Below are 11882 nucleotides of genomic sequence, written 5' to 3' on the forward strand. Positions count from 1 at the left end.
AAGATTACAGGATGATTCGCAAGTACGAAATATTAATGGTTAATGGAAAAGAACGATTGATAAAACCAGTATCAGAAAATAATAATATTATGCTTTATTATGTATCAAATGAAGAGCTTTTTGATATTCTTCATACTACTCATTCATCTATTGGACACGGTGGGAGAAATCGAATGGTTGCGGAAATAAAAAATAAGTATTGTAATATAACTAAGGAAACAATTATGCTATATTTACAACTTTGTTCACACTGCCAAAAGAAATCTACTAATAGAAAAAGAGGACTGGTTTCCAAACCAATATTACACAATGCTTTTAACTCGAGAGCACAAGTAGATTTAATAGATATGCAGTCCCAACATTTTAACGATTTTCGGTTTATTTTTTGTTATCAAGACCATTTAACGAAATTCGTAATTTTAAGGCCTTTAAAAAGTAAACGTGCAGAGGAGATTGCATATAATTTACTTGACATTTACACGACCTTTGGCGCACCGGCTATTTTGCAGTCAGATAATGGCCGTGAATTTGTAAATTTGACTATAACTGAACTACACAATATGTGGGAAGACGTAAAAATTGTTCATGGTAAACCAAGACACAGCCAGAGCCAAGGTTCTGTGGAACGAGCAAATAGAGATGTAGAGGATTTTTTGTTTTTATGATTATTAATTAATGGAATAACTCCAATTATTATTATTACTAATTTTATTCTAATCGGTATCAATAATACTACTGTTATTTGCTTATAATTAGAATGTTTGATAGTATATACTATATAGTGTATTAATGTGTTAAAAAAAATAAGGGCATTCAAGTATTAGAGCACAATAATTATAGTATAATTGTTCCAGGTTCATCTACGGTTATTTTATGGTAATTATAAAAATAGTACTTTTTTAAGGTATTGGAAGATCTCCTTATGAGGCCATGTTCGGCTGTACTGCCAGAACAGGACTATTATCGATTGGTCTACCAAATGATGAAATAAATTCATTAAAAACAGAAGAAGATATAGAGAAATTGTTTAATCAAACGCAAGAAACTGGATTACAAGATTCAGCACAAAATATTGAAGAAGTTGTTTCACCAATTGCAGAGCAGCAAGAAAATATGATAGATACAGGTAAATTAATATTATATATTACATTTTATAAAAATAATATATTATTTAAATATATTAGATACAAACCTAAGAAAGTGTGAAACATGTTTTATTTCCCTGGAAGCTGACAATGAACGTACAAATTGCATGAATTGCCAACGTCATGAGCAAATACAGAATGAACGACATAAATCAAGTGAATGCCTTAAAAAACAAGCCAAAAAAATGATGACTATTTCAAATAAGAAATTTAGTCCACTAGAGGTTGGTACCACGGTTAAGGTTTCAATACCTGATGTTGATCGAGCACGTGGATCACCACGAAATCTATTAGCAGTTATTACCCAGGTTGAAGACGATTTATATAAATTAGGTAGGTACCTACTTATAAATTATATTATTTAGATATATTTATTTGAATTTATAAATGCTTATCTTTAATTAGGTACGGAAAACGGCATTATTAAACATATGTATACTCGATCGCAGATTGATCCTTGCAGAGAAAGATTCGTTGATTTGGAATCTGTAAATACCGAAAAAGAAATTACGCTGAGAGAAGCTGCAGGTTTTAATAGTGTCACTGGATCTCAAGGTTACAGAAGGTGCAATTGCAAACTAAAGTGCAGAACAAACAAATGCATTTGTCGATCAGCGGGAATATTGTGTAATTCAAAATGTCACAACAGCATGCCTTGCGAAAATAAATAATAAATAATAAATATAATATATTATTAGTAATAAAAAAATAAATATAAATAAATATTATAATTTAACAATAATAATAATAATTATTAATAAGATTAAATAATAAATATTAATCAGTGTAGTCTGTTATTAATTAAATTAATGTGTATTTTTTATTTACATAATTGACCAACAGTCAATGGTTAATAACGTTAAGATTCGGTCATTGAGGTAAAATTGTTTTATTTTATTTTGTAATTTACAACAATAACCTATTATCTTAGATACTGACGTTATTACCCGGTAGTTAACGAAAATAACCTAGCGAATTGGCTTCTAACGTTAATGACCGGTTAATGACGTAAATATTCAATTTTCATCATTGACCGTAACATATATACGCAATGCACTTACTGGACAGAGACACTTTGGCGTTTAAAAATGTATTAAAATTGGTGTTATTTGAAATCGCCCAATAGCAGACGGGCATTTTGTCACATACGAGTAAACGCACACAAAAATACTAATTTTCAATTTATTTATTGTTATTTATTATTATTTATTTATTTTTTTTTTTTTTTTGTAAAGAATAAATATGCCATAAGTTTGAATTTATGTGACACTTTCAGAATTTTACAAGGTACTAGTTTATGCGCAAATCCGAAAAAAAACTGTTTGAGCTAGAGAAATGTTTATTTAAATATTTAAAAATGTTCTTTTGGTAACCATTAGTATTGATTTATGTGTAACTCGCCTAAAATTTGTGCACTATTTGTAAACATTTTGTTTTTTATTACTCCAATCTAATCAGCTATTTTTACCTCTTGTTTCTTTTATTTGAAATGTAATTATTGTGTACCCAGTAAATTTTCGTGTTATTGAAGACAGATCATAATAGATGCTAGAATATTTTGATCAAATTAACATAGAGGAGAATTATAACCGAATTATATTTTTTTTCTAAACTATAGAGAAAAAATTTATGAAATTTAATAAATGAATTTTAAAATTTAGAATGAAATAAATAATACCCATGTAATAATAATTACTAATATGATTTATTATTTTGCCAAATATTATACATTATTTCTACTGTATTCAAGTCGACATCACAAAATCTCATGATGATAAAATCCTCATTCTGTATACTTAGAATAGTTATTTGGGGTAGTATCCTTCTCTTTCCACATCGTAGTTAACAATCCAGTGTTTGAAATATGTCCATTGTGGCTTCACCAAATCCTTCTATTGCCGAAAGTTCTGCTTTAAAACTCGCCAGTGGTCGGTAATAACGATTACTGCTGCCTTCCGCTACCTCCTTATAATCGCTTTTCACGATAATCAGAAGTAACTGTAGGTCTATTCTAATTCCCCACAAAAGAAAATGATAAAATATAAAATTAAATTAAAATAATATGTATAACATAATAATTATCTCTAATAATTTGCGTAAAAAAATAAATAAATAAATAAATATTAAGGTAGAAGAAGCTGATAAAATGTTCATAAATAGAAATACAAATTTTCTTGTAAAACAGATTATAAAAAATAATTCAATAAAGCAAAGTTATTTTGAAAAACAACGTACCGATTTACTTATAAATTAATTTTAATTTAAAAACTTAATATTATTTGTTTATTATTTTAAATAATAATATCATGACAAAAACGGAAAATGTTTATGCTATAGTAAGTAAAATAAAAAAATATGTATTATTTTCTAAAATTTACTTGTAACTAATTATTGTAGATTTGCTGTTTGTTACAATATTATATTATATAAAGTATTTGCGTATTCTAAAAAATGTTACTTTACGGTAATATATTATTTTATCCAAAATCGCTCTACATTCTTTATAATAAATAATTTGTAATATATTTTTTTAAGTTCATATCTAACTATTGTACGATTTCTAATATGTTATGTTGTGAATTTTGCACAAACAAATATATTAGCTATTAACCATTTCACGCTCTATATCGTACTTTGTCACTAATCAACAACGACTTTTCTTTTGTTATTTAAATTTAAACATTTTAAACTCGTTTTAGTACGTTGTCACTTGTCAGAATGATGCACGCGTGATTTTCGATAAGTTTATAAATAAAAGAATTATCATCGTATGTAGTATAAATCTCAACTTTAACTCGATAACGAAATACGTATTATATTGGTAGGTACTCAGGTAGAAAACGCGTTTTTCCGTCTTATTACAGCGCCCATATATCGCTCACGAGGACCAACAAATTGCTTTTCGTTTTAAATTAGACAGGTTCCGCTTATCAAGTGTTTCTATACCTGCATGATAAATTATAGAAATGCTCGGAACTAAAAGAGTTTTCTGCCTACGACAGGATACGTCGTATCACCCACATATGGCAGGTTTCACGTTGTGCGCTACGCAGCATATATTCATCCCATGGTCACAATCAGTATTGATCTACAATAGGTAATTTATTTATTCAGAACTGTGTTTATCTAATTTGGACTATCACTGGTGATGAGTGCCTAGAGAAAACATTTTAGCGTCACTGTTCTTCAAGTGTCAAAATATTGTTACCTAAATACCCTGTTCAAATTATATTTATAAAATGTATCAATATATTGATTCGTTTAGATTCGTTTGTGCATCAAAAAAAAAAATATATATATATAAATTAACTACAAACTAATATGTGCATATTTATAACCATTATATTTTAAATGAGCATTTAATAATCAAGATTTTGTAGACTCAAATTAATAAATAATATAAAATATAGTAAAATGTAAATTCTTGGTGCGTATATGTTTTAAATCAATAAAATATATATACGTATAGATTTTAAGAACCTATAATTTTTCAATTTTCATATTTTAAATTTGCTATTATTTAATCTAAATACTTTTAGAACATTTCTCTTTTATATTAAAGCCCATTTACGTTGAAAAATAGTTTCTAAAGAAAAAAATTAATTATAACAAAAACAAATGTTTTTTTCGTGGATACAGAAAATAATACGTAAGTACATAGATTGGACAAAAATCTATTTTCTTCTTGCTAATAGTTTGGTAACAACAATATTATATTAGTCCTGAAATCCGTTAGTATAAAGTATTGTGTACTGTACAGTCTAATTTGCATAATAATTAGTATTTTAAAATTATTATATTCTAAATTAAAGAAAATTACAAAATCCTATACGAAAATCAAAGTATTCTAAAAACATATAAAAATTGGCATTTATTATAATTTATAACCATCGAACAGTAATAAGAATATCAATAGTAGTCTATATTTAGTGATATTCACAAGCTCACTAATAACCGTATGTTCTCATATTATCAAGTTACAAAATAACAATCTACCATGAAAAATAGGAATAACTCAAAAACAGCAACATCATTAAAAAATCAAAAAGGATTATTATTTAATTATATCATTAACACAAAAAATAGTTAAATTATTTACTAACATGATTATAGTCTATTAAATATTAATAAACATACGTTTACTTATAATCTATTGTGTAAGTTCTTAACGCACGTGAAAATAATAATTTTAGAACAGTAATTGTCTAATAATAAAAATAAATCGCAATACATTGGTAACTCCCAAGTTAAATTAAAATATTATAGACACAAATTTAAATTTTCTTGATTTTAGTTTTTTATTTTTTAAAGTTATTTATTTTGAAAATGATAACTGTATACTACGTATCTGTATAGTATTTAAAATGTTTATATAAATTCATTTTATAAATAACTAAACTGATAATTTAATTGAAAAATTATAAATAATTGAAAATGATTAGTACTGACATTATAGAATATTAATTGAAACCCAAACCTTGACCCTTAATTTTTATTTTTCAAAATTTAGAACTTTAACTAAATCTTTTTAAAACAAAAATGTAATACTTACTGGACTAAAAATAAAAATAAAAATTATAATTTCAGTAAAATACAACACCTATTTTTTTTATTTTTTGTCTTAAATATCAAAACGGTTTTCCAGAGAGTTAACCTTAATACAATTTACCTTTCATTTTGGCGTAACTACTCACTATAAAATATTAATAAAATAATGCCGTGTTAAAAACTGGCTGAATACTTACGAGTGACCGCCACTATTTACTACATTATAAGCAATAATAAATTAGAGGTTGTTCCGAAAAAGGCAATTATTGTGGCCAGCTCGGGAATTACGAAAATTCAACAATACGTATGTCGTTCGACACGGGATCAGTAAATAGGGGAAAAGAATAAGATAGAGTGAAAAAAGAAGATTCACAACCATTCACCCCAATATAATATATACGCTAGGATACGCGGAAACAGTATAGTACACGGAAGTAATACTAGCACTTGAACTCGGGACTTATTTTCAATAGGTCTTGTGAATGACTGCCATCTGCAGAAACGTCTTCACCGTTGTCATTCCGGTTAGGCAAATAAAATTAAAAGTTAACCAAGCCCTTTTGTATATGGAGACATTTCATGTCTATAAAACGTTGTGAAATAATATGCTTCTTTGAATTTAAAGTTGTCTTTGCTATACCTCTCGAAACTTTTTCCTTATTTTTGACGGCTTTTATAATAAGCATACTTATTGCTGAAAAATATTCATCATTTACCCTGGGAACATACCATTATCACACATCACTTGGTTTTGCACAATGTATTTTAATATTTTCTTGGTTTTTATAAACAAATTTTTACTAATAATTGTTTATTGTATATGCAATTAACATATAATACAAAATGTGAATAAAAAAAAAAAAATTGCGTACAAAAAAACAATTTAACAAAATTCAAAAAAAACATTTTTACATCGTATAGTATAAAATACAAATTTTTATTTCCCAAAACAAGTTCACCAATAAGATATTATTATAATATTACTATCTCCGTCGTCTCAAACGTAAATGGTCACGTGATCTATAAATAATAATATAACCTATAACAACTTACTCCCTCTAAGTTCATAAATTGGTACTATCTGTGAATGCTCCCTTCCTCACGTTTTCAAGTTTAGTACGAATTGTTTACTTATTTACTTATTGCATTGTTTTGTGTATACGGAATTTAAATATCCTTTATAAATAAAAAAATAAGAAGATATAACAAAATATTTATAAAATATTATTTATGAATCATGTTTAATATCCTTACCACCTGTCTTTTTTCATTGTTTACATCTGGTAACAATCTTAAAGTAACTATTTTAATTTTAATTGTGTAACATAATATGTATGCATTATAAATTGACGAGAAAACATAACAATCCATTAAAGATGCAGAATAATTATTGCAATATGTAAATGATTATTTATTTAGTGTTTTATAATTTTTTATAGAAAAAAAAAAAACAATAACTAAGCAATTTATATGAACTGTCGAAAAGATGTATTAAACATATATACCTATTATCTGTTACATCTTAAAATATATTAATATTATATTATATTGTACAATAGCTTAAACTATTATAACTTTAAATCATATCCTTTAAATTTAAGCCATATTCATTATTCTAAACATTATATGCATTTCGATAGTATGTGCATTATATTCCATTCTACTTTTAATTTTTAATTATTATATAAATTTTTTATATAAATGATATACAACTATATTGTTCAGTATAAAAAAGTTAAGTATTTTGTTCCTAAAATATTTTTACTGAGGGTATGATTTTTCTTGCATATGATATAAGAATTATACATCATAGGATAATTTGAACAGAGGTATGACTTTTCTAGGATATTTGTATTTCTATTTATAGAATAAATATCCAAGGAATTTAATACTGGGGATAACAATATCCTAAAAAAAATTAAACCTCCAGGACATATTATTTCTGGGTATGATTTTCCTGCCACACTGGCAGTATTATACTACTACTTTAACATACCGTTATGAGTTAGGTAGGAACTACGTATACTGGTGCTTGTAATACAATTATAAATCTGAAAATAATTAATTTCGTTGTAAAGTTTACTATTTATTTAGATTATGATTCATCTCAGATTTTTAAATGTTGACACATGTCTTTCTACAAAATTTGATTTTAAAATGTAAACATTTTTGCACTTTTAAACTGTGTTTATACGGAATTTAATAAAATGAAACTATCAATCTCTAAACGTAAAGTTTTTCGTGAAATTAAATATGTTCTCAGATTTCTTATCGCCAAAAAGTTTATGCTTTTAAGCTTTTTAGTGAAAAGTATTATTCGCCGACTTCTGCAGATTAGTGACATGTACGGAAGCACACTACTATCTCTTTACTACAGCCACACTACTGATCATAGTAACTATCACTTAATACGTACACACATTTACAAGATACGCAAGCGTTTTAAAGAATTTTCAATATAAACTCCTTAAAATCAATTGATATAAAATATTTTTATTTATGCAACTAGTAAATAAGATTCAATGTATTATAAAAAATCAAAATAGTCAATAAATAAGTTTAATAACTATAAATATCCAAAACTTGTTTTTAGTAATATTATACAAAAAAAAAAAAAAATTGATTATAATTTATTTTCATAACTTATACTAAACTTGTCTCATTATATAATTTTAAATATTTTTTTAATTTTTATTAGAATCATCACTTTTATTTATGCCAAGTTCTTTAATCTGAGAATTAATAACTAATTTATAAAAAATAACTGAATTGTCTATATTATAGTCTATGCTATTTTTTTTTACCTTCTTCTTTACATATATTGCCACCACACCTTTTTAAAATTTAATAAACAGTTAAATCAAATAAGTAAATAATATATGTCCATATGAATAAGTATTGTTTTATTAAATTAGCACCAAACTATACAAAAAAATAATAAAATATACGTATGCTACTATGCTTTTAATTTCAATATTTTGATTAGCTTGTAACCATAATGTACTATTATTATGTAATGATCTAAACTAATAATCGGGATTAATAAAAATAAAACTATAAAAAGAGGAAATTATTATACAAAAACGGTTTAAAAAAAATCAAAATTGATTTTCGTGTAATAAAAAAATGAATTACTATAGAGCTAATTGTTTACAAAATATATTTATTTTATTTTTTTCTAGATATGGAATAGTTTTTAAAATATTTTGGAATTTTTTTGTTTTTTTCATTTATTTATGATATAATGATCATTTTTTTATTATTATTATTAATTTTTTTTTTTAATGTATCTAAAAAATCTTGATATATATAATTGAAAATTTTTTAAGCATTTGACTTTTGAAATTTGATAAAATTGAATGTTTACTCATAAAAAAAAAAAAGTTTTTCTTCAAGTAACTTTAACTATTTTGTTGTTATTCAAAAAATATTGTTCATTAAAATTTGAAACATTCTATTACTCAAATTATCATTTTGTATACCTACATGACCACATTTTCAGAAAATTTATATTTATAATAAGTGACTTATACGATGAACCTAATTACGCCGTTCTACAATACGTTAATATTAGCATAAGCTAATAATTATAGTTAATAATATTAGTTACAGGAAACACCCATATAAAATAATTATGAACGTAATTAAAAGGAGAATTTAGAGGATTTATAATTCTGTCACTTCTATCCTAAGATATAATAACATTTATGTTTTATTACGTCTGTAAGCAATAAATAAAATTGAAAATGTATTTCCTGTAAACATTCAATAATTATTATTTGTTGGTTATTAAGCTTTTTTTTATATTATCAGAATTATGTCAATGTTTTAAAACTAGTATTGTTAGAATTATAAACTAATTATCATTTGTATACCCCAGCTGTATTAAATTATATACTCTTCAGTGACAGCTGAAAATATTAAAGTGCATTTAAAAATTTAATCCATCATATTTTATTTGAATTATTTATTACATATCTAGAATTTGTCTGTCATTGATGATTATATTTCATATTTCAAGTATTAAAAATTGTATCTCAACTATAATATGCTCAAAATTTTAAATTTATACACAAACCTATTTTATTCACAGTGATATAATATTACTTTCAGCGAGTAATTATGAAATCAGCTTTGAGCATTAAATATTTGATACAACTGTTTATATGATAAATAATATCATACTTAGATAAAATTGTATGTTTTCATAGAAGACAGTACCCCCATCTCTTTTTGTTTTTAAAAAATGTTAGACTCAATCACTTAGTATTTGGCTATTTGTGGACGTTGTATATGTTTAAACCTTTATACGCATAAAAAATTAATGATGTATAGTCTTGCAGCAGTAAAATTTAGTTGTTGTAAACAAACCTTTGTATAAGTAATATTTATTTTAAAATTAAAACTTATATACAAATTTAAAATTCATCAATATTGCATTTGATTGTTGTTATTTCAAAATACAAGCATTTAAATATTATTCCTTAAAAGTAGGTGTTTAAAAAGTTAAAGTTTGATTAAATGAATTATTAGTAGAAAATTTAAATATATATTTTGAACAATTTTTTAGGTACAATATTATAGAGTATATCCCAAAAGTCCCGTATTACCCTTAATATCTCCATGGAAAATCAATATATTTAAACGTGGTTTTTTTTTTTAAATTACTAAGTATAGAAATTCTGATTGAATGGCATCAAATTCAATTTTTTTTTTTTTTTAATTCAAAAACTGTCAACACTTTTTTTTATACATTTAAAAATTTTAAATTATTAAGATAGCCATTTTGTTGAACATATTTTTTAAGTTCTAAAAAAAAAATATTAAAATTGAATAAAAATTGACCAAGTTAGAGCAAGTTATGTTTTTGAATAATTGTAATAAAAAAAATTAATTGTCTCACATGTCAATAATAAATACCTATTTTAACATGACAATACTTTTACATACCTACTTAAAGTTTTGATTTGAATAGAAATAAAAATAGCTGTGTATTATCTTAACTTTAATTAGGCATGTAAAAGTATTGTCATGCTGAAGCAAAATAAAAATGTAATTCCTACTAATAAATAATTTGAAAAAAAAAATAAAAATACTTTAACAGAATTTAGATAAAATTATACTTTTTATGTATGTCCTATATGTTTATTAAAAAAAATGTCTACTTTTCAATAACTGATTTTCAAAAACACCCACTAACATTTTTTTCTGTGTACGTCTCTGGGTACCATGCTGTACACGTATTTAATTGGTATTATACTGTGTTATTAAACTGTGTAATAACACAGTATAATTTTTAAGCAACTTTATTTCTAATTATAATTTAAGTTACATCACAGTATGCTTTGCAAGTATTTTAAGAATTCTTTCTGTTTTAGATCCATAACGCGTAGTGTTCTATGTACAAGAATCAAAGCTGTTAATTATTTTATGTTGTAGATAATATTATGATTTTTTAAATGTGCGTTAATAAGAAAAATTTCGATATTATAGTGCGCAATCTACCTTTCAGATTAAGTTACGGTGTGTTAGCTACTAGCTACCAGATATTTTTAGCTAGAGTGTGCGGCCTACAATACAAGACCAAAGCTATTATATTGTTATTTTTATTATTATTATTATTATTATTATTGTTGTTATTATTATTGTTATTATTATTATTATTATTTTACTGGTAATGTACGTACATGTATAGATTATAAGAAAAAATCTATAATTATTGTGTTTTATTTCGGTAATGAAGAAAATATGATTATTAAAATCTTTGTTTTTACGTATTAAACCATTACATAACATTTTTTTTTTTTATGTTGCTCTTTCGTCTTTAGTATTTATAAATATATAAGTTTGTTTATTATGATAATGTTTTTTTTTATATTAATTTCAAATTTAGCTCTATTATTTTGCTATGGATATTTGTACTACCTATTTTTAACAGCTAAAGATTAATAAAAATGTTTAACATCATGTAATAAAAATTATTTTTTTCGTGATAAATTATATTTCTATGACTAACTCTCAACAAAATTAACTAAATGAAATCTATTAAAAATTGTATTTTCATAGAAAAAAAAAAAATACCTATAAATATTATACACATGTTATGTACGCATTAGCCATTAGTATATAGTATAAGTCTTTTGTATTAAATATAAGAGTATATTATTGTAGTCTATCGATAACGCTTAA

At 24.4% G+C, this 11882-nt stretch overlaps 2 protein-coding genes across 2 annotated transcripts; both read left to right on the forward strand.

Moving 5' to 3' along the window:
• Nucleotides 1–347: 347 nt before the first annotated feature.
• Nucleotides 348–665, forward strand: LOC112592474 (KRAB-A domain-containing protein 2-like). The gene has a single exon (XM_025336536.1). The coding sequence runs from the start codon at nucleotides 348–350 to the stop codon at nucleotides 663–665; it is 318 nt and encodes a 105-aa protein (XP_025192321.1).
• A 665-nt stretch (nucleotides 666–1330) lies between these two features.
• On the forward strand, nucleotides 1331–1816 carry LOC112592481. Its single transcript, XM_025336544.1, has 2 exons — nucleotides 1331–1478; nucleotides 1551–1816. Exons 1-2 carry the CDS (start codon nucleotides 1331–1333, stop codon nucleotides 1814–1816), a joined length of 414 nt encoding a protein of 137 aa, XP_025192329.1.
• Nucleotides 1817–11882: the final 10066 nt, after the last annotated feature.

This window comes from Melanaphis sacchari, unplaced genomic scaffold (genome assembly GCF_002803265.2).
Source record: "Melanaphis sacchari strain LSU unplaced genomic scaffold, SCAv2.0 Contig177_pilon_pilon, whole genome shotgun sequence".
Taxonomy (NCBI): domain Eukaryota; kingdom Metazoa; phylum Arthropoda; class Insecta; order Hemiptera; family Aphididae; genus Melanaphis; species Melanaphis sacchari.

What these genes read in the sequence shown, in the direction of transcription:
- LOC112592474 (XM_025336536.1), top strand. Translation starts at nt 348, where the DNA reads ATGCAGTCCCAACATTTTAACGATTTTCGGTTTATTTTTTGTTATCAA.
- LOC112592481 (XM_025336544.1), top strand. Translation starts at nt 1,331, where the DNA reads ATGATGACTATTTCAAATAAGAAATTTAGTCCACTAGAGGTTGGTACC. An exon ending in AGACGATTTATATAAATTAG is followed by an intron (nt 1,479 to 1,550) that starts GTAGGTACCTAC and finishes ATCTTTAATTAG; the next exon opens with GTACGGAAAACGGCATTATT.